The sequence below is a fragment of the Dermochelys coriacea genome, chromosome 7, assembly GCF_009764565.3.
Source record: "Dermochelys coriacea isolate rDerCor1 chromosome 7, rDerCor1.pri.v4, whole genome shotgun sequence".
Taxonomy (NCBI): Eukaryota; Metazoa; Chordata; order Testudines; family Dermochelyidae; genus Dermochelys; species Dermochelys coriacea.
In genome coordinates this window covers 84252668-84278771 of record NC_050074.1, presented here as the reverse complement: position 1 = coordinate 84278771, position 26104 = coordinate 84252668, and the positions used below count along the sequence as shown (strand labels likewise).

Sequence of the window (26104 nt, the reverse complement as noted above, 5' to 3'; positions counted from 1 at the left end):
TAGAGATAGAGAAAGAGAGAGAGGTACAGAGAAAAGCCCATTGAACTGAATGACCATCCAGTTACAGCTATTGATGAGATACCAGTAGACTCTGGCAGTAACAGTAAAGGAACTAAGTTGTGATAAGAATTTGTTACCCTGCTTTTGAAAATATTGATGAGACCTTGATTTTTGGTACATGAGTACCCTCTAGAATATTCACCTGTGGATCATGAAATAATAGCACATAACCTCTGCTGTGTATGAGTTCTGTTTCCCAGAGTCTGTTTTGGGGATGGTACTAAAATGATAGTCGGCACTTTCCCCTCTCACAGCCAGGTGAAAGTGTGCGCTAACCAATGAGATAGGAGTGAATGAAGAGGCCAAGGGCTGGGCTTTGGTAGCCAGTGCACTTGGAAGAGTCACTGGGAATTTCAGGGCTTTAATATTTGTGCAGCCCTGAAAATGTGCTCTGATGCTTCTCGCTCCGCTCCAAATTGTTTAGCCACACGCACTGATATTTGGAGGTTGCTTCCGACTGGGTTCACTGAAGGGACCCTCGGGGGAAGAGCTTGGTGTCACTAAGAACCAGCTGCTTCACTGTTATTCTTTGTGGCATGTTATCCACCTCTCTCTTTTTTTGTTTCTGTACTTAGGCATCTGTGCCTAATGCATTTTAGTGAATGTTACCATCTTATATCTCTCTCTCCCTGTCCTGATCTCTCTCGCTCTCTTTTTTTTTTTTTTTTTTTTTAATTTGGTCTCTCTGTGATCCCAAGTGATCCTTGCTGATGGATAGTTTTTGAAAGCACTGCTGAAATTCCACATAAAGAAACACAATCATCCCTGCTCTTGGGCAGGAATGCACAGACCCTGAATTGTGGGCAGGGTATGGTGACAAGGGGACACACAGTGCAGGCTGATAAGGGAGGAGTTCTCCATTGAAATCTTTTTTTCTGAAAGCATTCTGAAATGTTTTTTCTCCCAGAATGCCAACTCCTTTGATGCCTTCTCCTTGCACCATGGCAGTGCTGTGACTACCCAGCTGGGACCCTATGCCTTCAAGATCCCGCTATCCATCCGGCAGAAAATCTGCAACAGCCTTGATGCCCCCAGTTCAAGAGGAAATGACTGGAGACTTCTTGCTCAGAAACTTTCCATGGATCGGTGGGTTTCAGTTCACTGTATGGCACTAGATTCTCTGCTCTCACCTTCCTGCCTCAAACCTGTCATTTGGGAAAACAGAGCTTTATATTTCCTTGTACTCTCCCCACATTCTCCTCTGAGGCATAGTGGGGGGGCTTGTGTGATCCAGTATAGCATCATTATGTGCTGGGCGTTTAGTGCCCATTGTTTTACATTTATCAGAAACAGTCTGAGAGAGGGGATTTGCCCCAGCCCCCAGAAAGTGGTCTTGCAGCATTGCTAAGTCTCAAGGGGCAGTTACTGACTCATGGGGCCAGCCTTGGAAAGTGATCAGTTTGCACAAGCCTTGAGGAGAGTGTCTGACTAACAACACAGAAATCTATCAGAGTTTTGCAGCCCACAAGTACAGCACTTTGGGAATCCAGCACTGTTTCTCTGATGACACGAAGCCGGCAAGCTTCGAGAATAGCAGGCTTATAAGGGAAGGGAGAGGGAAGGAATAGTGTGTGAAAGAAGACACAAAAATGAAGCACTGGTGACTCAGAAATAGCACTGTGTAGCACTAGATGTACGGTCAGGAACTACTTTATCTTCGCAACCCCGTTGTGAGGTAGGGCTGTGCTATTATCTCTGCTTTACAGATGGGGAGCTGAGGCACAGAGACGGTGAAATGATTTCTATAAGGGCACACAGTGATTCAGTACTTGAGAGAGAATTAGAGCTCATGAGTTTCTGATTTCCAACCCTGTTCTCCTTCCGCTCAGCCACGATGCCTTGAGACCTGGAGGGTGGGGAAGTTGATATTCCCTGATGGGTTTGAATGGTGCTTTTCCCCGCTTTGATTTGTATTATAGAGCCCTGCATGATGTGCATCCAGTTAGATCCTGGATTGGCAGAACATTCCTAAAATTCTGTCATGATTGTGCAAAGCAAGTGCCGCAAGCCAGGGACCTTGATGGCTCTTGAGCTGTTCTGTCTTAGGATCTCACTTTGGGGGCAGGGGTAAAGAGAGCATTTGTAATTTTAATAAAATAAAATGTGCCTTGCTTTTTCATGAATGTTTTCTGCATCAGTGCTGTATAATAAATGTAAATGATGCCCTGAGGGGCCCTGCATTTCAATTATGGCATTTCCATCCCAGTGCACATCAGAGAGAATTATCCAGGTTTGCTCCAGAGTCTAATAGCCTGGTCTCCTTTCCCAACATGCCCTTCTGCTGCCCTCAGACCATACCAATAGGGTAAATATCTTATTGCCCTTATATAAATCCATGCTACGCCCACATCTTGAATACTGCATACAGATGTGGGCAAAAAAGATATACTGCCATTAGAAAAGGTTCAGAAAAGGTCAACTAAAATGATTAGGGGTTTGGAACAGGTCCCATATGAGGAGAGATTAGAGAGACTAGGACTTTTCAGCTTGGAAAAGAGGAGGCTAAGGGGGATACGATAGAGGTATATGAAATCATGAGTGGTGTGGAGAAAGTGAATAAGGAAAAGTTATTTACTTGTTTCCCATAATATAAGAACTAGGGGCCACCAAATGAAATTAATGGGCAGCAGGTTTAAAACAAATAAAAGGAAGTTCTTCTTCACTCAGCGCACAGTCAACCTGTGGAACTCCTTGCCTGAGGAGGTTGTGAAGGCTAGGACTATAACAGAGTTTAAAAGAGAACTGGATAAATGCATGGAGGTTAAGTCCATTAATGGCTATTAGCCAGGATGGATAAGGAATGGTGTCTCTGGCCTCTGTTTGTCAGAGGGCGGAGATGGATGTCAGGAGAGAGATCACTTGATCATTACCTGTTAGCTTCACTCCCTCTGGGACACATGGCATGGGCCACTGACCGTACACAGCATACTGGGCTGGATGGATCTTTGGTCTGACCCAATATGGCCTTTCTTATGTTGTTCTTATGTTAAATTTGTAAAGTTAGACATCAACTCACTTACACTCTCTCTCTCTCTCTCTGTCTCCTCGTTCACAGGTATCTGAACTACTTTGCCACCAAAGCCAGTCCAACAGGGGTGATCCTGGACTTATGGGAAGCCCAGCACCAAGATGATGGTGATCTCAATACCCTGGCTAGTGCCTTGGAAGAGATGGGCAAGAGTGAGATGCTGGTTGTCATGGCAACAGAGGGGGACTGCTGATGTTACTTTCAAGTAGCTGGTAGTCTTCAGGCAATGGATGAGAAGGACAGAGTGGAGGCAGGAGAGGAGGAGGAGGAAGAAAACTAGTGAACAGCCTTTCCTGAACTGGTGGGGAAGGGTTGTAGGGACGGGGGCAATTTCTACTTTGTGTCTGGTGGGTTGCTGATCTGTAGCTAACAATGAGGGGTAAAGGCAAACTCCTTCTCCCACTCCTCCCTCACCAAGTCACTATCCGCCTTAGAGATCCAACCACACCATTTACAAGCAATCCAAGTGTTAAACAGGCTCTCTCCTCCTCCTCCTAGCCATCCTCCAGAGTGCGGCCCAAGAGCAGCGCATCTTTGTTGACCATGATGACAGCCATTGGTGGAAGTGGGCAGCTGCTTCTGCCACAGCATGTAGGAATATAGGGCTTCTAGAGTCTGGGTGAGGTTTATTTTTGTTTCATTTATTTGGGTTTTCTTCTCTCCTCCCCCCCTCCGCCCCGGTTCTTCTACTTTTATGGCATTTATGCTTAGAAGACTCAAGTACAGTCTAGCCAAACTGCTTACTTCTCTCAAATGCTTCGGACATCTTATTAAGGGGAAAAAAGGGGAAAAAACAGTTTCTTAGGAAACGCAAATAATTTATTATCCAGATCTTTGGATGAATCCTTTTTAAAAAAACATTAAGTCTTTTGTGTGTGAGCTAGAGCATCAGTCCGCTTTGCTTGAGAATGAGAGAGAGAGAGAGAGAGAGACGGAGAGAGAGAGATAGCTTTAAAGCTAAAACACTTGCGAGAATTAGTAATGAAAACACACACACAAAAAGTCAAGAACAACTTGTTTCCATATCTCTGGACCCTTGCTGAAGTCAGATTGGTTCAGTGCCTAGAGACCCATGTGGCACAGAAAGGGCAAGCTGAGCCCTCTTTGTAACATCTTGTTTGCAAATTCTCCCTTATGGCTGCAGCACAATGCAAGGAGGCCACTTCAGCAACCAGCTCACAGAAGAACAAACCCATTTCTGGAAACAAGGTTAAAGGGACATTGTCGCTGTTTTCATGGTTTTCTTCAAATGGCAACTGAAGTCCTCAGCATTGTTACAGAAGCTGAAACCTCACACAGCCGTCTCTCCCCCTCTTTTCAGGGATGGTTCCTCCCAACCCCGTCTCATCTTAGTTTGACTCAGAGAGAAGCACATGGCTTCAGAGCGTTAGCTTCTTTTTGGGTGCACCAGTGTCATCATTTCAATGGAATGATAATGAACAAAGGAAACGTTCAGCTGCATATCAGGGGAAAATGTATTCATTGTTGGAGTGTGGAAGTCTCTCCCAGAAGAAGCAGTAGACACCCTCAGATGTGACATGTTTAAAACTAGACTGAAGGGAATACTCCTGCACTGGCAGGAAATTGAACAAGATGAGCACTACTGGTAATGGGTCTTTTCCTAGTTCCTATGCAAGCAGTACAGCTCTGGGAGTTTCCTTTATTAGAAAATTCACTAAACACACAGCCAGTAAGGGGAGGACAAGAGGCTACAGTAGCAGTTTGGTTGGTTGGTTTTTCTTCTCCTGAGTTAAACCAGCCTATGGTTTGTGTGGGGTTGTTTAGGAGTGAAGGTTAATGCTTTGACAGAGTGGTGAATTAATTGAAAGCTAGTTAGGATCTATGGAATAGCCTCCATCAGATTATTACAATTATGGTGGGTCACATTTTGGAGCCCAAAGTATTTAAGATCTGTATTTTTAGGGGGAAATTCTTTTATTTGGGAAAGAATGAAACTTGTTAGGATAAATAGACCTTCATATCAACAATGTAAATACACACATTCACTGATACAGTCTTGCACTAACACACAGCAACATGCCACCATCCATAAGCCAAGACAGTAGAAAATGGGAGCCTAAAGTTAGGCTTCTAAATCTGTATTTTGGCACTTTAAACAAGTGGTTCCCCCTGAGAGGAGTGTTTGAGTAAGAAGGGGTTATTTTTACAAAGCAAGGTCCAGTGGCCTGGGATATAGAGGTTAGTTTGAAGACCACATCATTTTAAAGTCCTCATAATCAAATCCATCTTTTGACACAATTTTACTTTGATAAATGGATTGAATTATTCTTGTACTGAACACTGGCCGAGAGACCATCACAGTAGTGCAGCAAGAGAGGAGTTTGGCATAGTCATGCAGTGGTCAATGATCTGTAAGAGAGAGTAAACAGCACATTAATGAAATTCACAGGTGATACCAAACTAGAATGTGTTGCAAATACCAGTGAAGAAAGAGAACTAATACAAAGAGAACTCAGTGAAATTAGAAACACTGTCTGAAGATAGCAATATGAGTTTAAAATTGGAAAATGTAGCTGTTTTATCGGCAGAAAAAGATAATCTGAAACACAAACTCATTGGGAAAGAGAAACTTGGCAGGCACTAATGCTAAATGAAATTGTGGGTCGGGGGAGATAGGAGAACACTGCAAATTCAACATTTGCAGCATTATGTGGCAGCAAAAATTATCAGTGCAACACAACAGCATATGCAGTCGTTATTGAGTCATGAGGTCATAGTGCTTTTTACAGCTACTGCTGTGGCATATTGCATGCAGTCCTCCGTGCAACAGTACCAGAAATACATTGACACAACTGTAAGGAGATACGAGAAGGGCAATAAAAATGATTAGGCGTTTGATGGAGGGACTGACTGAGAAAAGATTGAGAACTAAAAACCGACTCCTCTACACTTAATAAAATGAATTTGCAGTAAACCAGGGTGTGAATTTAAAGTGCAGTAACGATTCCTGAATAACTCCATGTAAAGAAAAGCTGGTGTAAATTATCATAACTCCATTGACTGCAGTGAAGCTACATCGATTGAGGATCTGGCCCATAATATGTCAAACTTGACTAAAGTGTATAAGTCTACATATATTTGAGGGGTGTAATCACCAAGGAGGGGAAGATGAACTATTGAGGGTGGCACAAGCAGATATAAGTAGGAGTAATGGAGAAATTGAGAAAAGGAGAGGAAAATTCCTAAATAATATCTATTAGGCTGGGGAATTTGTGGATCATTTAAAATTACACTGGACAAATGTTAGAATATGTATAGTAGAAAACAGTCCCTCACTGATCTGTCTGGGTAACCTAATTTGTCCTGGAAGAATGGCATGGAGCTCAGTGGATCTACCTCTTCAAACTTAGCAGTTCCTTTCTTTCCTTCTTTTCTAAATTAAAAGGGCTCTGTTGAAGTGAAGGTTGGTTACATAACAAAGCTGATTTTAATTAAGGGGTATCCATGAACACAACATAAGTTTCATCTCCAGGATGTGGTATTTAATGAAGGGAAAATATTCTGAGGGGTACTTTGAATAGCCACAAATGGAAATACTTTACTCTGGTTGCTGCCTCTTAAAAGTTTCTCCTCCAGGATAAACACGTTGTGATACAAACAACAACACAGCATCATATTGGTGATGCTACTGCATCTGCTCTGAAATCCCCAATGCACTTACCACAAGATCTTTGTGGCCAGTAATTTAAAACTGTACAGAATACAGTGAGCTTCCCATCATGCATTACCCCATTCTCCTCCCTCCAGTCCACCATCTGTGGTATAGCTATGTAGCTAAAGAAAAAGTAAACACACAAACTCAGGGAGCCAGCGCATAATAAAAGAAGACATCGCCCTTAAAAGTAATTTGGTATTTCCTCAGGATCTAAACCTCCAGTTACTTAATTCTTTGGCACACAAGTACTTGGAAGCCTGTTTCCATCTCTAATGCTTCCAAATTGAAGACAGTAGGAAAAGGGACCCAGAGGGGAGAACACTGGCAATGCTTGTTCATCTATTTAAACAACCACATTGGGAGTGGATGGATTCATTGTACAGAGGTACCATACAGTGGCAGAACAAATTAACCCCCTTCTTGAAACTTGATTGAAAAGGACAGTCTCAGAGCTTGGAGGCTGGCCTACATGTAGGAGAGGCTGTACCTTCTTGCCTGATTAGTCAGATGGAACAATTCTGTGTTTTTTGTTTTAAAATACTGGGACCATTTTTATGGTGAAAACGCAATCTGTTTTCTTCAGAGGTCCTTGTATAAAGAGTTTTGTTGCCAGCACTTCAGCCATTTTCTCCTAGGTATACACTTGTGTTGTGAATTTCAGTGTCATTCGTGTAATTCGCAAACAGAAACGTCTTTTGTTTCACATCCAAAATGTACATTAAATATTATGTATATTAAATTTCACTTTCCCCTTTTTTAATTGCAAAAAGCCTTTAAAACCTGGAAATCTGTGTATATCTGTAGGTAATGCACAGATCTGGATATGTATCCAAAGTTTTGGATGTATATCTTAATGAAACTTTTAAATCGTCTGAGTCTCAAAACTGACTACTTGGATAGATCAAATGCTCCAATGTAGCTGAAAATATTTTTGTGCGGCTGTTTTAAAAAACTTACAAACCAAAAAAACTTCTTAAAGCAAACAGTGTGACTACACGGTATTCAGAAAGATTGATAAACATGACCTTTCTCTATTACAATCCCATTTCACAATGCTGGAGTCTGTGTTGGGAGGAGAGCTCCAAGCTTATCTGACATTTCATTGTGTTATTACGTCAACAGGGTTTTCAATGTGTTGTGTAGACTTGGCTAGAAACTGAGGGCCTGATCCAGTTCCCCTTAAAGTCAGTGAGTAGACTCCTGTTGATTTTGATGGGAGTTCAATATGGTTGTAATATAGAGAGAGTTCTACCAGTCTGTGTAACTTCATTTCATAATCTGATTTGTTGAAATCTTGCTTGTAATCTGAACAAAATAAGCAAATATGGGAAGTAATGTAGGAGGTGATAAAGCACTCAGCTAATACACGGACATTTTAACATTTTCAAAGTTACCGTAAATAACCTGCCATTGTTTATTTTCTTAGAAATTCAGTGGTACCCATGAAATTTATCCTAAATGCTCTGCTCTTGGAAGACAGTTGTAGATTGTCAGTGTGTCTGACCCTCTCTCTTTCTTTCTCTCTCTCTGGTTAAAGGATCACAGTGCGTCTGTCTCACTCTCAGCTCAGCATGTGGGTGAGATCAGGAGATCAATGTGTGTTTGTGTCCCCTTTTCTCTGAGTACAAAACCAGAATGTCTGTGTATGTGCTTTTCTCTCTCTCAGATCACTGTGTGTATGTGCGTGCATGTGTTTCTGAGCCTTTCTGATCAGTGTGTGTGTGTGTGTGTGTGTGTGTGTGTGTGTGTGTGTGTGTGTGTGTGTGTGAAAAAGGGAAGGGAAGGTATTTGCTTCTCTCTGATCAGTGTGTGTTGTGGCCTCCTCTCTGACTCCGTCTCTCTTGGATCATGGGATTACAGTGTATGTGGCGCTCAGATCACCGGGTCAGAGTGTCCAAGTACTGTAAATGCTGTCTTCTCCTTTGGTGATATGTGTGTATCTCTGTCCCTTGGAGATGCACTACACTATGATCACACAAAGCAGGGTAGAAGCTTTGTGATACTGGGCAGCCATTTCATAGTTTCATTGAAAAAAATCAGCTGTTGTTTCTCTTGTTGAGAGCATCCATTCTCTTGCTCTGCATTCTGTTTGCATATTTATATGTCCAGGGGATGAGTTTGACAGCATCCTCTAAACACACATCTGTTTATTCTGTAAACTAAGAACTGTAAATAAAGTTTAGCATTCCTATTGTAACAAAGTAATTTTTATGCAATAAATTATATTTCCTAGTCTAATAAAAAATGAAATGTGGTTTGCTTCTTTATTCCTGTTTCAATTCCAGGTGGGTTTGGCTCCAGCAGGTCTTATTTTTAGGAAAATTTAATCTTGGTTTCACTGCCCAGCACTCTCTTCCTGCCATCTCTAGAGCCCCTTTCCAGCCCACTACTTGGCAATGGCCTTTCCAACACTCCTTCTATCCATCCCCATCTGTAGTTGTCAGTCACTGCTGGGAGAAGACCTCCTCAGTGCTGTTCCAGCTATTAGATGGAAGGGAGAGTTGGACTGGAACTTAACTGTGGGTGGCCAGTGTGGGCTGGTGAGAGCCTGCCACTCAATATCAGTCCAACTCCCTCACACACCATCCCTTTGTGGCTGAAGCTCTGAGAAGCTGGCTTTATCAATCTACTCATTGTCACAGATGGGCAAACCGACTTCTCTCAATTCTGGTTCTAGCGTTCCCCTTCCCATCACACATCATAACCAGACCCTGGCCACCTTACCAATCATCCAACACCCAGGTGCATACCTGCTCCCCATACCTTTTACAAGGTCCAGTGCTTCATTGGAGCCACTTCTACTTTGTTTCGTTGAACTTTCCATCTTGCCCACGCTGTATTACGCACCAGATTTGACATTGAAGGCATCTGGTTCCCAGCAGAGACCTAGCTGGACACAACAGTGCCTTTGAAAAGGGAAATGGCCCATGAAGACCTAGAAAGCAGGGGTTAGCATTAGAACTGCTCTGGATTTTATTTATTTTTTATCCAAAAATGCCAGTTCATTGAAACCGAAACTGTACATGAAACAGCGTCGGATTTACAAATTTCCCAACTCGGGAAAAAATGTCAGAAAAGTTTTTAAATTGTTGAAGAATTTTCTTTTGACATTTTAAAAATGGGGGAAAAATTCATTTTCTGGTTTGAAAATATTTTTGTCTTGAAATGTAAGCTGGTAATTAGACTGGAAATGTTAAAAAGTTTGAAATCAAAACAAGCCATTTCAAAATTATTGTGAAACATTTTGATTATCCAGAAATGGGGGGGAAAGGGTTTTGTTTTGTGAGTGCTTTTTTGTCCTGAATCAGGATGGAAAAATATTTCAAACTCTCAAATATTCGCAAGAGGGAAAACCGGTAACCAGGAAAACCATCTCTAGTTATCACAAGCCGTGAACTGAGCAGCTTCTCCCCACTTGAGGCCTTGACTGAGTGAATGGCTGATCTTTGATAAGCGGGTCATCTTATCCACAATTCTCACTGTTAAAGAGAAAATCCATCATCTACCTTCATTTCAGCCCAAAGCAAAATAATATTTTGCTCTTGAACAACATGCCTTCAGCTGAGATGGAGATAGTGCCTCCCTGAGAAGACTGCATCCCAGATCAGCAGGTAAGATGCCATATCAAATTCCAGACACAGCACTCCAACTAAACTTTTTCTGTAGGAATATAATCTCTTCTGGCAACATTTAGCCTTTTCAACTTCTCCTCTAGCCCAAGGTATATAAGGGACCTGTGTATCCAAGGGGAGGTTTTGGTGGTTATTCCCTGTTGCTCTGTCCTTGCTATCCATAGCCTTTCTGCCAGGGAGGAGTAAGTAGGTGACTGTGGGGAGTGTGTTAAACTGTATTTTACTTTGGAGTAGAAGTCTCTTCATTTGCCACTAAGTTCTGACCTAAAGAGAGGGAGCTATTCCTAATTTATTTGTACAGAACGCTGAACCCTGAGCTTTGCCTGGCTGTGTTCAGGAAGAATTAGCCTACATGGCTTCAATACTCTGGATTTTTGCACAGGTTCAGCTCAACCAGTGGTAGCACCATAGGAAGTGCTTGTGTAGACAAGACACTGGTGCTCATCAGTGCTTTTCCCACTGGGTCATTTAGACCCTCACTTAGAAGAATTAGATGACACAGTATTTAAAAATGTGGGCAGATGCAGGAACATTGTCTACGTTAGTGCTCCTGATTTTGCTGTCACGCATGGAGGTGAACTAGAGGGAATCTTTGCAAAAAGTCTAGTGTAGACATAGCTCATGGGCCAATATGCTGGTTCATTACTTCACCAACCATTTTAATGCAGCCATCTCAAGGTGGAAAGTGGCAGTTGTTCAACAGTGCAGAGCAACACTATAAATAATTTTGGGCAGGAAGTGAAGGAAGGATTACATAGGGAGGTTGTGCAATACTGGAAATTAAGAACAGGTTAGACAAATATCTGTCAGGAATGGTGAAAGTATACTTAAGCCTGCGTTAGCATGGGGGGCTGGATTAGGTGACCATTTAAGGTATGTTCCAGCCCTACACTTCTATGATTATGTGGATTAATACTGTATCTGATTGAAGGTAAAAGAGAAGGTGCAGATAGGTAGAAGTTATTTAATGTAACTGAAATGTAACCAGCACATCAAGGCCAACATCCCTGGCAGCTGGCTCTCCACACAGAGTTAGTGCTTTCCCTATAAACTTTTCACATTTCTGAAGGGGAAGAATGTGATTCTTCTGCATATTTTTGTCAAGGGAGAGAACACAGTGAGCTGCAGAAACTCCAAGGAACGCATCCCACATAATATCCTCACGGAAGTGCGTGCCCTTTGAAACGTGTGCCCAGTCCAGTGGGCATCATTTCAAATTGCTTATATTCTAATATGTTTCTCCAGGATGCTGTTGGTAAGAGGAGGATTCCTTAATTGGTTAAAGATGCATGCTGCATCCTAGGCTTTCTTTAGGCAGGTACATCAAAGGCTGGATCTTTTTGCTTTCCTCTCCACCTGAGCTGAGAATAGCGTACGTGTCATCTGTGCTCTTATTAAAACTGTCTGGGTGGTAGTGTGTAGGGGGCACATTGATTGATTGTTCTGGGTGCACTTACCACAAGCAAGTGGTGGTGTTTTTTTCTCAAATAAAGTGCAGTTTTCAGTTCGAAAGATCCCAACCACCAAAGAGAGAGAGAGAATTGGGGACAGGTGACCCCTCCCCCTTGTTACCTTTACCGTGTCTATCTTGCGAGGATCCATTTTGTTAATAGAGCTGTGGAAGATTCATCTGTTGACTGCTGCTGCCTCTTGAAGCCCTTATGCTAACGTTTTGATTAGTATTTAAAAGAAAAAAGGCTGGATCCCAAAGCCTTTCAGAGCGACCAAATGCAATGCGTTTTTAAAAACTGTTTTCAATTTGCATCATTTTATTCTTTCCATGCTCTGGTAATGAGATTGTTCTGCTCCTTGCTTCAAAGTCTTCCTGTTCATTTTAGCTTGTGATTCATTTAAAATCCCACTCCCCCTTCCCTCTCTCCAGATCTTCCTCCTTCCCCTATCCTCTCACTGTCACTAGCCTTCAAGAATATTTAAGTGCATACTTGCTTCTTGTAAACTTCCTCTATTTTTTTTCTTCTCAGTATCTTATGATGCTTCACAGAAAGGACGGTATGAGAATAAACAGAATGTCCTAATGGGTTTCAGAGTATCAGCCGTGTTAGTCTGTATTCGCAAAAAAGAAAAGGAGTACTTGTGGCACCTTAGAGACTAACAAATTTATTTGAGCGTAAGCTTTCGTGAGCTATATCCATTATCTGGAAAGACGCAGGTGCCCTGCTTGCAATGACATAAATGTTCCATTAGATGGCAACATTGCTCCTCCACCCTGGAGCCCGCCTCTGAAACAGCAAGTCTGATGTTTAGTTAGAGGGATGGGAGATGCATCTATTTTTCCATCACTCTTATGTGCTTGATGAAAGGCCAATGTAATAACTAAAACATGGTTATGAAAAATATAGTAAATATGACAAAACAGCCTAATAAGTGATGAATTGATCATCGTTACTACCTGATCAGGCAGGTGCCGCACATTGTCATCTCAAAGGCAAACGCTGAGAACGGTGGTCCCTTTTTCTTCTTTTAAAAAGAAAAGGCTAGTGCAGTTTGCCCATTGGAAGTCTGGGAATCTCTTTCCAGCTACGTACAGCTCTTGCTTTGATTCTTCATAGTTCTGGGTCATTTAAGTCACAATATTGTTTCTGTACTGTTTCCTAGTTAGATGGCTGAAACTTTAAACAGAAGAGCAACAATAAATGGCAAAAAGTGGATAATAACTAGAGACTACTCTTGCATATGTACAAGTATCCTTGTTAACAAATCTTCATTATGTCCAGTTCTAGCTTAACAGGAGTGAGTAGAGACTGCTGAGAGTTCAAAGACAGAAATTTCAGGAAATGGGGAGCAAGATGGGGGAGTTTCACATTGAGTAAGCTTAAAGATTCTTCTTAGAGGGTTTCCTTTGCTGGCTTTGTGTGTGAGTAATCACAATAAGTAAAGGCAAGCATGTCTATAAATTTTTGCAAGCTCTGCTCCGTAGTGTAAGATCTTTGCAGCAGGGGACTTTCTCATGCTCTGTCTGTATAGTGCTTAGCACACATGAGGCCTCTGGGTGTTTAAAGTAAATAAATAATAATGCTCTCTTCCACAAGCAAGGGGAGAGTTCTGCAGTGGACAATTATCTTTCTGTAGTTCCCAGCTGTGTGGACAACCAGTGAAATTTGAAAGAAATAAGATGCTTACCCTGAAAGAGGAAGTAGAAAACTGAAGTAGCAGCAGTAAACAACTGGAAATAGGGAAGAAAGTAAGAGAAGAAAATGGGAATTTTGTTTTTACAAATAATGTTTTTTACACTTCTACAGTGCCTTTCCTCTTGAATGAGTCCAAAGAGCATCGTATGATGTACAAATTAGCAAGGGATCACTTTCCCCCACAACCCTGTGGTGGAATGTAGAATTTCAACCATTCTGAATAAACAACACGACACAGCTGGTTAGGCCAGAAAGTGACTAATACCCTATCTTATCTGAAATTTCAGGGTATTCAGAGAGGCAGAATGTAATTACACACACTAGAATTTGGTCAGGACATTAAGGAGAACACCACTATTTTTGCGCAAAGTATCCCAGGCTTTTTGACGACCACAAGCAATCAGAACTCTGGTTCCCCCTTTCACCTGTAAGAGAGTGCTTTGGGTGTTCCCTAACATTGGTTCAGTACCAAGGTATCTACCTACTTTTTGTGGTTATAAAGGACCACTATGAATAGCATAGGACAATGCTTAATTTTAAAGGCCAGCACCACGGCATGTTTTATTGGTGGCATAAAAGTATGTGTTCCCCCAGGGCAGAAACCCTACAAACAAATATTATGATCCCACGTTTATGAACGGCTCTTCAGCGGACAGTGGGTGTCAGGCACCAGCTACAAGCACTAAAATACAAGATGGGTAGATACCTTATCTAGGGCTAACTCTGAGGGATGCATGTCACCTGAGGCTTATTACACACGGTGTTATTCAGGAATCGCTTTTCTGGACTAACTAGTCCTGCATAACTCCACCGGGATGCTCTTACTGCAGGCGGGTTGCACCATGTTCCCATTGGCTTTAAGCCAGGAGATTGAAGTAAACTGCGCAAAAGCTCAGTCTGCCACGTCCACACAGGGAGTTATTCAGGAACAAACCCGGTGCTGACTCTAGATTCACAATCTACCTTAATCCCAATGGCCTTCCAAGGGTAGACCCCACGGGGCAATGCGCCTCCTCCCCCCAGTTTTTAAAAAGCGTTGCCCGCTGCCGCCCATGTTAAAAAGTGGGGGGCATGGCCCCCTGCTCCCCCGGTTTCGGCGCCGGTGGCCCCCACTTCGCCTCTGCGGCCTGTCTGCCTGCGGGGCCGGGCACGGCAAGAGGGAGGGAGGGAGGGAGGGAGGAAGGCCGGCCCAGGGCCTGCCTGCGCACCCGCCCCGCGGCAGGGCCAAGCGCCACATCCCCCGGCCGGGGCGGTGCTGGGGGCCGGGCCGGGCCGGGCCGGGCTGTGAGGCGTAGACCGGCGCGGGGGAGCGGAGCGGAGCCGAGCCGAGCCGGGCCGGGCCGGGCCGGGCCGGGCCCCGCTGCAAACCCCGGTCTCGCAGTCGTTGCTGCCCCGAGCGCGGCTGGAGCCTCACAGCGGCAACAGTGAGTGGCTGCGGCCGGTCGCTTCTCTGGGGCCGCCGGGGACCCCGCCCCGCTGCGGCGCCCGCTTCTCGCTGCCGGCCGGTGCGGTTGCCCCTGGCCGCCGGGCGCCCCGGGCAGGAGCGGGGCTGAACGCGGGGAGGGGGCGCAAGTTTGGCCGCCAGGCTCAGGGCTGAAAGCGGCGTCCGTCGAGCCGAGCAGGCCTCTGCCCCCCGCAAGGCTGCTGGAGCTGGCGCGGGGCTGCCCTAGGGGCCGTTTCCTTGCGGCGACTGGCGAGGAGCGGTGCCACACGGGGCCTGGGTCTGCTGAAGGGGTTGGGACAAGCGCCATGCCACACGAAGGCTACGGGCTGCTCCACGTTACTGCCCTGCGTCGGTGGGATGACCTGGCTCAGGGGTGTGAAAAATCCCCCCTCCTGAGCATGGTAGTTATACCAACCTAACCTCCTGTGTAGACAGCGCTGTGTCGGTGGGAGAGCGTCTCCCACCTACATAGCTACAGCCTCTCCGGGAGGTGGATTAACTGGGCTGACGGGAGAGTTCTCTCCGCTCAGCGTAGGCGCATCTTCAGTAAAGCGCTACAGGCGCATCAGTGCGGATGCAGCATTTTAAGTGTAGGATTGCCCGAAGCTACTTTCTTTGTTGTCTTTCACTTAAAATGGCCCGTCAGATTTCATTTTGAACTTGGCGTAAGAATAGATAGGCACAGGCTGATGCTTTCCTTGTGTAGGGCATGAAAGATGTTTGAGTTACTGTTCTGTGTGATGAGGTTTATGATGGAAACGTTGACGTTAAAGCAATGGGTGTTAAAGCATTGACTTTAAAGTAGTTATTTATTGGGGCCCCACCCCATTAGAATAAGTACAGTGTTGTACAATCAGACATGCCCCACATACTGCAGTGGGTAGACTTGTCTGACTGCATGACAGTTTGTTAGATACTTCTGTTTGCAGTTAGTGTCGTTGGCCCAGTGCTTTTTGTGACTTCCTTTAGCCCTGGAAGAGATCCATCTGCTATTGTGCCAGTGAGCGGAGCATCGTGCCTGTAGCCCCTTGTGCACTGCATCATATTGCTCAGTGTCTCATCTTATTCTTTGCCCCCTTGTTTCCTTCATCATCTCACTCTACGTTAAACTCTTCTCGGTCATGGTGTTTCCATCCTTCGTTGTAGCTCCTGTTCATTGTGTTGGTCAGTAACTATGTCTCTTCTGTTTCATACTACCTGACTCTGGAATAACATCTCTGTTCTTTGCAAGCAGTGTACAAACTGACCCATTAATCCTCAACATTCCTGTGAGGTATGTTTCCCCACTGTATGGGTGGGGAAGTGAACACAGAAATCAAGTGTTTTGCCCAACACCACTCAATGAATTTATTGTTGGCTAAACTGGGATTAGTACTCAGGTGTTCTCAATTCCCAGTCGCATCGTGCTTTCCCTTTGGACCACACTGCTCCTCTTTCACTATGGGCTGAGAGAGAACACTGGGATATCTTCCTCTACAAGCTGACAAGAAATGTGTGCCTTGTGTTTCTTGGCTTCCTGAGATATTTCATCCAGCTGGCATATAATTTATGGTTACTTTGATCATACACAATAATCTCTCTCTTTTTTTGCTTTACCCTGGAAGTGGCTGTTGATTTGGAAGATGGAGATGACAGATTTCAGCACAGTGCTAACTCCGCATACAAACCAGTGAATACCTCTTTCCAAGAAGAAGAGCCTCTGATTGAGGAGCCAGTGGGGAACAGATACAGTCTGCAAAAGCCTAAGGATCACTTAAATGGTGCCTATGTTATTTTCTTCATCCTGGGTATTGGCTCTCTGTTGCCTTGGAACTTTTTTATCACAGCAAAACAATACTGGATATATAAACTTCAGAACTGCTCCAATCAGCAGGATCCAAATGGACATGGAGTCTCTGATCTCCGTGTGAGTATGATGGGTTCCAACTTAATGTCAGTATGTTAGCGCTTGTGTCAGCCACTAAGCCCAATGTGTCTGGGTTCTCTGTTCAGCTTAGCAATGGTTAACAGGAATACTAGGCACCAGGATCGAGGCAGCTGATTTCTGATTTCATATTGTTTAAACTGCAGTGGTGTTCTCTAAAATGGGCATGTTAGTCACTAAGAACAAGAGAGTGACAATAACTGCTCTATAACTAAAGGTTGGAACTACCTATCATTATAAACTTGATTACTTCCCCTCCATCCCCTTGGCACTTCTGAAAAAAAGAAACAAATCCCTCTGAAGTTTTACATGCTGTACCTCTTGAGATAGAGAGTTTGTTGTAGTTGTTTGTTTTTTAATTTGCTATAAACATAACTTTCAAAACCTCTTTTTATTTTAGAACTTTTACCTGAAGTTCACTTACGATTTTTCCCCCTACTTTCAAAGTAAATTTTTGTTTCTTATTCAAGGAATCTATCTCCAATTTTGGCCTACGAATTTAATATGTTTTGACTTCTTTTTCATATATTTTTGTAAATTTTAAGGTGAAGTTAAGGTTGGGAATGTGGTGTAATTCTGATGAGGAAAGAGTTAATGAGAGACAGATCTATATGACGTTGGAAAACTTTGGATTTCATAACTATTCCTTTTCAGACCACCCTTTTTAAAAAATTTTTTATTAAGGTTAGAATTTTTGTAAAGTGAGTCTAATACTATTTTGGGGGTTTAGCTGGATTCAAATAAAATACACTTTTAGCCTTTACTCTTTGTTAGCTATGCCTTTCATTCACAAATATGTTTTAATTAAACAGAGTTGATTGTGTGCTTCAGCTTCAGTGCAAAAGCTCACATCATAAATTCTGATAGACAGTGATTGTTGTTGGATCTGGAGTTATTCACTACATTGCTCCATTTCCTCCTAAAAGTGAACTTTCATTTCCCTTCTCCTGTAATTTCACTGTGTGTTGCTTTCCAAAAGACAGTTCAGCACAGAAACAATTAAATATAGAACTGGAGGACACCACTTTAGCAATAGTCATGTTCAAAGTTAGGTGCATAGGTCAGATAGGACCTAATAATGCAGTGTTCAAATAATGGTAGCTGTTGCTGTACATGGGTCCTACTGATTGGTTGCTGCATCTGGGGAAGGTTGCCTTATGGAAACATGCGCGCGCATGCGCACACACCACTCCTGTCCAGAAACCAATTTTCATAAATGGTTTCAAAGTCTAAAATAGAAGCTTTCTGGCCAGTCTGTTAGGTTACAAAATACTACCAAAAGCTATGTGTGGAAAAAGAACTCTTGCAGCTGGTGAACTGTAACAAAAAAAGTAAAAATAATTCTTAGTTGTGCAAGGAGACATGGTGGATTATGGAGTTAATTTCCTGCTCTTCTTAAATTCCAGAATCAGGAATGCTGGTGACAGTCTCGTTCCTGATTAAGATGTCACCACAAAATAATGGCACATAAAAGTTGGGAGTATATCTCTCAGATTCACTGACTGCGGGTGGGGGGTGAATTCCTTTGTACTGGACAGTTTCTTTCCAATGTAGCAAAATCATTTTGTATGTTGTATTCAGAAATCCAAGGTCAGCTGGCCTTCCTCAGATCAACTTCCTCAGATAAAATTAACATCTGTTTGGGCTGCAGTTTGGAGCAGGATTGCTGCTGCACTATGTAGCTTCTGGCCGTATTCAGAATAGACATTTTGTAGTCAGTTTGGCTATATCAGATGCTTCACCATGCACAGGGAAGACGGGAGGCACATGGTGTCGGTCTGCTTTGCCAGAGACCAGATAAGTACTAACATGGCTCTCTAAAGAGGCGTTGTGCTGTTTTCGGCATCTTCTCCCTGTGCACCTAGTGATGAAGCATGTACCTTAGAAGCAAAAGGAATCATGACAGCAGGACTTTGCAAATGACAATTATAGCTGAATTTCTATGACACTAAGCCTATTCCAGGTCCCGTTGTTTACAATTCTGCAGGCCACCTTATGATGCAGTACAGCTTTTTTCCAAGTGCTGGCAGGTGTGTACCTGCTCCCATGTAGTACCTGCTACAGCATTAAGCCTCTGGCTTTTGGCATGTAAGATGAGAAGTTTGTTACCTCTCGATTCATGGTCCAAACCTTCAGAAGCAAACTTGTCATTGGAAGAAGGGGTTTTGTGTTTTACATTGCATTTTTCTTCTCTTCTCATTGCTGGATTCCTGAGTTCCCTGCAAGAGGTGCTACTCTCTGAAAGCTCCTGTGGGTGAACACAAACACACCTGGTATCACAAGCACCTGCAGTCAGATCATTTCTTTACACTAAAAAATAATTCATGACAATTCGCTTTTTGAGTGTTGATTTCCAAAGTCAATGTTGGCAAGAGAAGCTTCTCTGAGACACAACAATCCTGACAATCTGAAAGTCTTCGTAAGCCACCTAAGCAGTACAGCTTGTAATGGCTTGGGAACTCTTAGGCTGGATGTATTATGCTGCTCCTTGTTTTCTTCAGGTAGAAAACACATTTCTGTCTATTCCCATTAGTATTTCCATCAATCACTAAATGTCCTTTAATCATAATGATTTATATGACTTCCATCCCAAAGGGTCACAAACCACTGCCTAAATTTAGCAAACTCATGTAAAAAATTATACATGGATCACCTCACTAACTGCTCAAAGGTAGCAACCTCTAGTTTGAAACATAATTATTTAACAGTGCACAGGAACTCTATGTGACAGTTCAGAGCAGGAAGTGTATATTACCTTTCTAAGGAATTTAGTTGGGTAGAATATAACTTGAGCCTGAAATTTGATCAGGGCACTGAGGGTTAACATTCCCATGGCTTTTAACTCTAGTCCAGCGGTGCTCAAACTTCATTGCACCTTCTGACAACAAAAATTACTGCATGACCCCAGGAGGAGGGGACCGAAGACTGACCCTGCCCGAGGTCCTTCCTCTTATTGTTTAATGCACTTCATTTTAAATTAGGTCCTGATTCTGCAATATGATCTATGTGGCCACAGCCCCATTGACTTCATTGGGATTCAATGCAGGAATAAGCTTACTGCATTCAGATACAAAAAAGACCTATCTCTGTCGTTTATTTTCCCACAATAGTACCCTCATTCATTCATTTGGTCATTTTAAAACACCCTAAGCCTGTTTCTTAGTGGCAGGGAAGTGTTGGGAAAGAGAGAGCACTGTCATTTTTAAGTAATGAGAGGCATTTGGTTACATTGGTTGTGAGGGCCATAGAAGTATCCAGATACTTAGGAAGATCGGGGGATGTCTATGTAAATCAGATTGCAGGATCAGGGCCTTAGACTGTAAACTCTGAGACAGGGGCTGAGGCTTCCTATGTGATTGCACAGCACCTAGCACCAACTGGCAGATATATTAGCCTGCATTTGCCCAAATGAAATCCCATTTTATTATCTTCTGCCCATGTTTCTAATCTAAAGACTCCTTTCTAATCTCTCTCCTCAGTAGTATTCGCAACATCTCCCAACTTGGTGTTATCTGTGAATTTCAATAACATGCTGTTTACTCTTGTCTTGCAGTGCATTAATCAAGATGTTAAAAAAAGATCTGATGTAATATGATCACTAAGGTGGCACTCTGTATACCTTCCCCCAGCTTATTACATTGCCAGTTATTATTAATCTTTGATTATGGTCACTTAGCCAGTTTTCATTCCACATGAGAGTTCCTATCCAAGCCAATTTTAATTAATTTTTCAAGTAAAAAAAATATTGCTATATGGTGTGTCTATCTTCTCTCCTTTGCTCTAGAGTTTAATATCGTGCTGCCACATGAGGCCCTAGCACGCTCATATCACTTTGAAAGAGAAGAAATGGATTGAGTAGATGAGGCATTTCAGAAAGTAGATGATAGGACTTCCCCAAAGGAGAAAAAATGTATTCTGTAGCATGGTTCAGAACTTTTCAGCTGAACATTTGTGAGTTCTTTTTGGGATACGCACCCTTCCTTACTGCCTATCTTCTCATTTTGGATGGGTTAGGATAGTGATTTTCAACCAGGGATATGTGTACTTCTGGGGGGTATGCAGAGGTCTTCCAGGGGTCTTTCTGGGGGTCGCGAACCTGAGGGCTGGGGGGGGTCACAAGTGCATGGCCGATCTTAGGGGGTGGCAAACAGAGCAATTGCTATGGGGCCCCCACAAAGCTAAGTTACGTGGTTCAGCCCCAGGTGACAAGGCTCGGACTTCAGACTCCTGAAAGGGGTACAGTAGTCTAGACAGGTTGAGAACCACTGGGTTAGGATTTCTCTCAGACTGTTTGGTCTTCGTCCCTACTTTTAAGGGAAGGCTTATCCCTAGAGCACTATTGATTAACTAGTGTCTTTTAGTCTTAATTGGAATTATCTTTCTCTCTTTTATACATTTAGTACTCATGAAAGGTGTTACCTTGCCAAGCTTGAAGCCTCTACTTACTCAGACACCAGCTATAGCAAAGGCAGGAGCAGTAGAAGCTTTCCCTAGTCTGTGCCCCACCCATAAGATCATATCTTTACCCCTGATTTGGAGGGAAGGGATGAGAGGGTAATGCAGTCACCATATCCATCTGACCCTTGATCTCCCTGCCAATTGAAGAGTAGTTGCATTTTATCTGAGGTGGACCTCTATCCACTAGGAAATGACTGAAATCACCAACTTATTACCTATGCCTCTAAATATCCTGAAGTAGAGTCTGGTCATTTTTCCTTACGTGGCTTTGGGAAGGGGAAATTGTATCAGTGCTTATGCAGTAGTCAGCCAGTGGCATTCACAGCTTCTCCAATAGAGTCCTCTGCTGATGCCTTCTTGCCCCCAGAAGATGCTGATGCAATGAACTCTCGTGGTAAGGCATTCTCATGGAGAGCAGGGATGGAAGGAGAAGCTGAGGGAGGAAATAAAATCACCTTTAGCTTCTTTATAGGTATCGATTCATTGGAAATGTAAAGAAAGTAATTAGTCAGAATGAGGAAATGGTCTTATGTTTTCTTCTTCCTGAAAACTGTTACCCAGCACTTTTAAGGACCAGAGCATTCCTAATTGAAGGGCACATCCCAATATTTAGCTTGAAGATCATGTTTTTAGTTTCGTACTTACTTTATTCCCAATATAGGAAATATTGGGCTCCTTCCTCACTCCTGTGTATTCCCTGGTGCAGAAATGAACCTGGTTTTGTTTTGTTTACTTCCTTGATGCTGCACCAATATCAGAATTTATATCCTACATTGTCGGGGTCAGAGGTTTTAGTTAACTTACTGCAGAAGCAATGGGATGCTTAATACCATTGGGATTCACAAGAACATGAAAGAAAGAAAGTCAATTTGTATAATTTCTTTGCAGTGGAGAGATGGGTTTCCAAGCCTTCACATCACAAAGTTGTACTGCTTCATCACCATGTGATGAAAATTGAGTCCATTCAAAAATGAATTTCAGACTCATTCTGCATTTGTGGAACATGACACTGATGTTGAGAATTGTGATGACAGTCAGCTCTTACGTCTTCATCCTCCAAATTAATTTCAATATTTAAGTCTATAATCTAAATTTAATTTCTAGAAAAACAAATGCCTTTCTTAGTTTTATTCAGCCATTATAGTGAAATGACTTAACATGTTCACAGCAGAATAGCAACATTTTTCTCCCTTTCATTCTGTGAAACCATGGGTGCTTGGACACTGTAAAATTAGTGCTATAGATATGCCTATAAGTAAATAAATTAATGTTCAGTCATTTGCAGCTGGCTTTCCTCTGAGTCACCCCAGAATACTTTGCACTAGTCCTTGCAGCACTTCAGGAAATAGTGCAGCAATTATGGGGAGTTCTTATGGTGTCTGAGGAGGACCAGTTGCAAAGAGGCTGAGCAAATCCATCTCAGCAGATGCCTGTGCTTAAGGAATGGAAGCAAGTTTGCCACTCACCAATGATGGCTAGCAACCTCTTAGGTGTTACAACCTATGTGCTGAGAAGTGGAGCTGAGCTTTGAAAATAGCAGAAAAGACTCCAACCAGTGCTCATGGAAATCTAGCTCTTGCCAGTTTGACTAATTTAATTTTGGTTTTAAGTCCCTGTGTGGTAATTATTTCGGTTCCTAAAGCTCTTTAAATAACAAACCTTGGGGATCAGAATGAAGTGCTATGTCATGGTTTATTAGAAGCTCATGGGTGACTAACTCATTCATGTGGGTGTGGATATTTAAGCAAACAGAAATAACTAGGGTCTGATGGTTGCAATACAGTTGCTGACAGCTTGATATTTGCCCGGAAAACCTTCCTCTCTGCTGCATTCAACCACACCAGACTGCAGGAGCATCGAATTCAAACAAGGAAATGGATTTTCTTTTTGAACACGAGTTAGATTTTCAAAACCTCCTAAGTGAATTTGGAGCACAGATCCCCTTTATTCATACACCTAAATCATTTGTCCCCTTGATAAGCAACTGGATTTGTGCTCCTTAGTCACTTTTAAAAATCCCACTCTGAGTAAATTTTGTTAACTGTGAAAAGGTAGTGGTTTGCCAGACCTGAAGGATGAAATCCTCTTTCTACAGAATAAATACAGCATAGTCGGCAGCAATGCAGGCTTCCAGTATCCCACCTTGTGCTGTCCTCATGACTTGGAGGAGATATCTCTAGGTGTGGAAGGGGTAGTCCAGTCTCTGTGCCCATTCTATTCTTGTGTGTCTGCTGAGACTGTAAATGGTGCAAAATATGGTTGCCAGTCCTTGTTGACTATGGAACTAGATTTAGACCATAAAATCTGCCCTACCAAACCACCAACTATCCTCAGATAGTAGTAGTCTTTGGCTACTACCAATCTACAGCCCTGGAACCTTAAAATCCCACCTCTCTTGCAGGAAGGATGTGCCTTTTTACAACTGTCAGGGAGGAATCCCCCTTCTGGACATTTGGGCCAACATTTTCAAAACTTGGGTGCCTAACGTTAGGCTGCTAAATTTGTATGTAGGCACCTAAACAAATGGGCTGATTTTCAAAAGCACTGAGAACCCAACAATTCCTATAGTTGTCATTTGGGCATCGGTAAGAAAATCTTGGCCATTGAATTTTAAGGCACCAAGACTATGGGCTGGAGTCAAGCTGGTAACCCAGAGATAAAAGACTCTGTTTGGAATTTCGTGTAAAATATGATTAATTACACTGACATCCATCTGAGGATTTCAAAGTACTGTGGAAACCTAAATTAAGCCTTACAACATGCCTGAGAGAGAAGGGAGTATTGTTTTATAGGTGGAGGGTATACGGCACAGAGAAGTTACCTAATTTGCTCAGGAAGTCAGAGGCAAAGATGGGAGGAGAACCCAAGTTTTGTTGACTCCCAGTCTTGTGCTTTAGTCTGAGGACCATCATTGCTTTTTATTAGGATGCTCATTTCTGTATGTCATATTTGAAATGAGTCTGGTTCTGGTCAGTAGGGGCATGAATCCTCCTGTCAGGCAAGTGGCATGGTGTTGACTCCCTTGCTACAAGGTTTTCCAGGGTTGTCTGCTTTGGAGCTGATACTACCCAGACTTTTGGGGTAGGAGTAGTGTGCTACTCCTGCGGAGTCATCAGAAGAACAACTCTGTTATCGAAAGATGAGTTTACAACTGCAAACTATTCTTGGCTCCAACCTGCTTGCTGCTGCTAATTTCATGCCCTGTGATCCAGGTAACGCTCTAGTGCCTTGAGCCGCCACCCTGGGCCTGAATTGCTTTTCTAGCTCAGCAGGAGCCAGCTGCCTCTGGTGCCGAGTTTAGGCTGTAGCTGAATAAAAACTACTTTGCAGAAGCATTTTGGCAGCACAGAGCAGAATCTGCTGAAGCTAGTGACTAATTTGCTACTTCGGTGTTTTGTTTTAAAGTAGCCAGTATGCTGTTTGAATAACATCCCGCATATGCAGAGATCACAGTATTGTGTTTGAAGATGCTGTAATTAATAGTGGTCATCCTCTCCATTATAAACCTCAGTTCTCATAGATTTTAGAATGCTGGCGATTGAATTCCTTCTGGGTTGATGTGTACTATGTAGGAGATTGGAGAAAAGTTCCCCCACCCCACCCCACCCCCTTTTATAAATGTGATTGAAATCAGCCCAGCTGGCTGCTCGACATTCACATTTTGTTTTGAAGAGGAAAAAGCTTGTTTTGTGCTGCATACGTAGTCATTGCGTCATAAAGAATGGAGAGGTGACAGCCCTCCCCGCCCTCCCCATTCTGGTGACACCATGACTGGAATATTGTATTGGGCTCTTATGTAGACAAACTGAGGGAAGCTCAGAGAAGAGAAACGTATATATGGAGCTAACCAGGAAACAGTAAGAACTAAATGTATCCAGTGTAGCTAAACTAGGAAGCTGGGCAGAGGTGGAGGGACAGAATAGAAGCCTACAGATATGTGAAGAATATAAACACCAATGCTGGGGGAAGGCTTGTTTAAGAGTAGAAGCAATCATGACATTTAGAAAAGGAAAATATTAGGCTGAATTCTGGAGCATAGAAGATGGTAATTTCCCGACAGTAAAATTTAATAGTCTGGGAAATAGTCTTCTGTGGAAAGTCATGGAAGATCCATCCCTGAAGATATTTAATACGAGGCTGGTCAGGGTACTAGCAAATGTTCTGTGAGGTACCATCCTCGTTCTTGGAGCATGTAATGATGTAATGCTGTAGATCTTTTCTTCTCTAACTTCTGTGATGCTATAGTTTATTATAAGGAGTACTTGTGGCACCTTAGAGACTAACAAATTTATTTGAGCATAAGCTTTTGTGAGCTACAGCTCACTTAATTGGATGTATCCGATTAAGTGAGCTGTAGCTCACAAAAGCTTATGCTCAAATAAATTTGTTAGTCTCTAAGGTGCCACAAGTACTCCTTTTCTTTTTACGAATACAGACTAACATGGCTGCTACTCTGAAACCTATAGTTTATTATAGTATATTATGTTTTAAAATAACACATTCAACAATTATGTTAATAACCCCTTAGATTATTCAAAGGGAAAGAATTTGAAGAATTCAATGCACAGTACTTGGTAGTGTTTGTACTCTGCTTTTTGCACTTTTTTGGCATGGATGCTAGCAATCAAATTTCTTTTACTATCAGGTTTTTAGGGCCTTTAGAACAGCAGGATCTGGCCCTTAGATGCTTTTGAAAATTTTACTCCACAGCACTAAGTCAATGGCACTTAAGA

General features: G+C 42.8%; 2 protein-coding genes across 11 annotated transcripts in view; both read left to right on the top strand.

The window, feature by feature from the left end:
• The window catches only part of UNC5B (unc-5 netrin receptor B), a 163766-nt gene extending 154764 nt beyond the window's left edge, over positions 1–9002 (top strand). For 9 of the 10 annotated variants that reach the window (XM_043518733.1, XM_043518730.1, XM_038411155.2 and 6 more), the window contains 2 exons: positions 968–1146; positions 3116–9002. In XM_043518733.1, coding sequence (XP_043374668.1) covers positions 968–1146; positions 3116–3281 — 345 coding nt within the window. In that variant the 3' untranslated portion in view covers positions 3282–9002. The remainder of the gene's footprint in view (positions 1–967; positions 1147–3115) is intronic. The other variant, XM_043518732.1, reaches the window with a different exon arrangement.
• Positions 9003–14814: 5812 nt separating this feature from the next.
• SLC29A3 (solute carrier family 29 member 3) overlaps positions 14815–26104 on the top strand; it is a 30084-nt gene continuing 18794 nt past the window's right edge. The window contains exons 1-3 of the mRNA XM_043518856.1: positions 14815–14854; positions 14885–14969; positions 16594–16895. Coding sequence (XP_043374791.1) covers position 14969; positions 16594–16895 — 303 coding nt within the window. The 5' untranslated portion in view covers positions 14815–14854; positions 14885–14968. The remainder of the gene's footprint in view (positions 14855–14884; positions 14970–16593; positions 16896–26104) is intronic.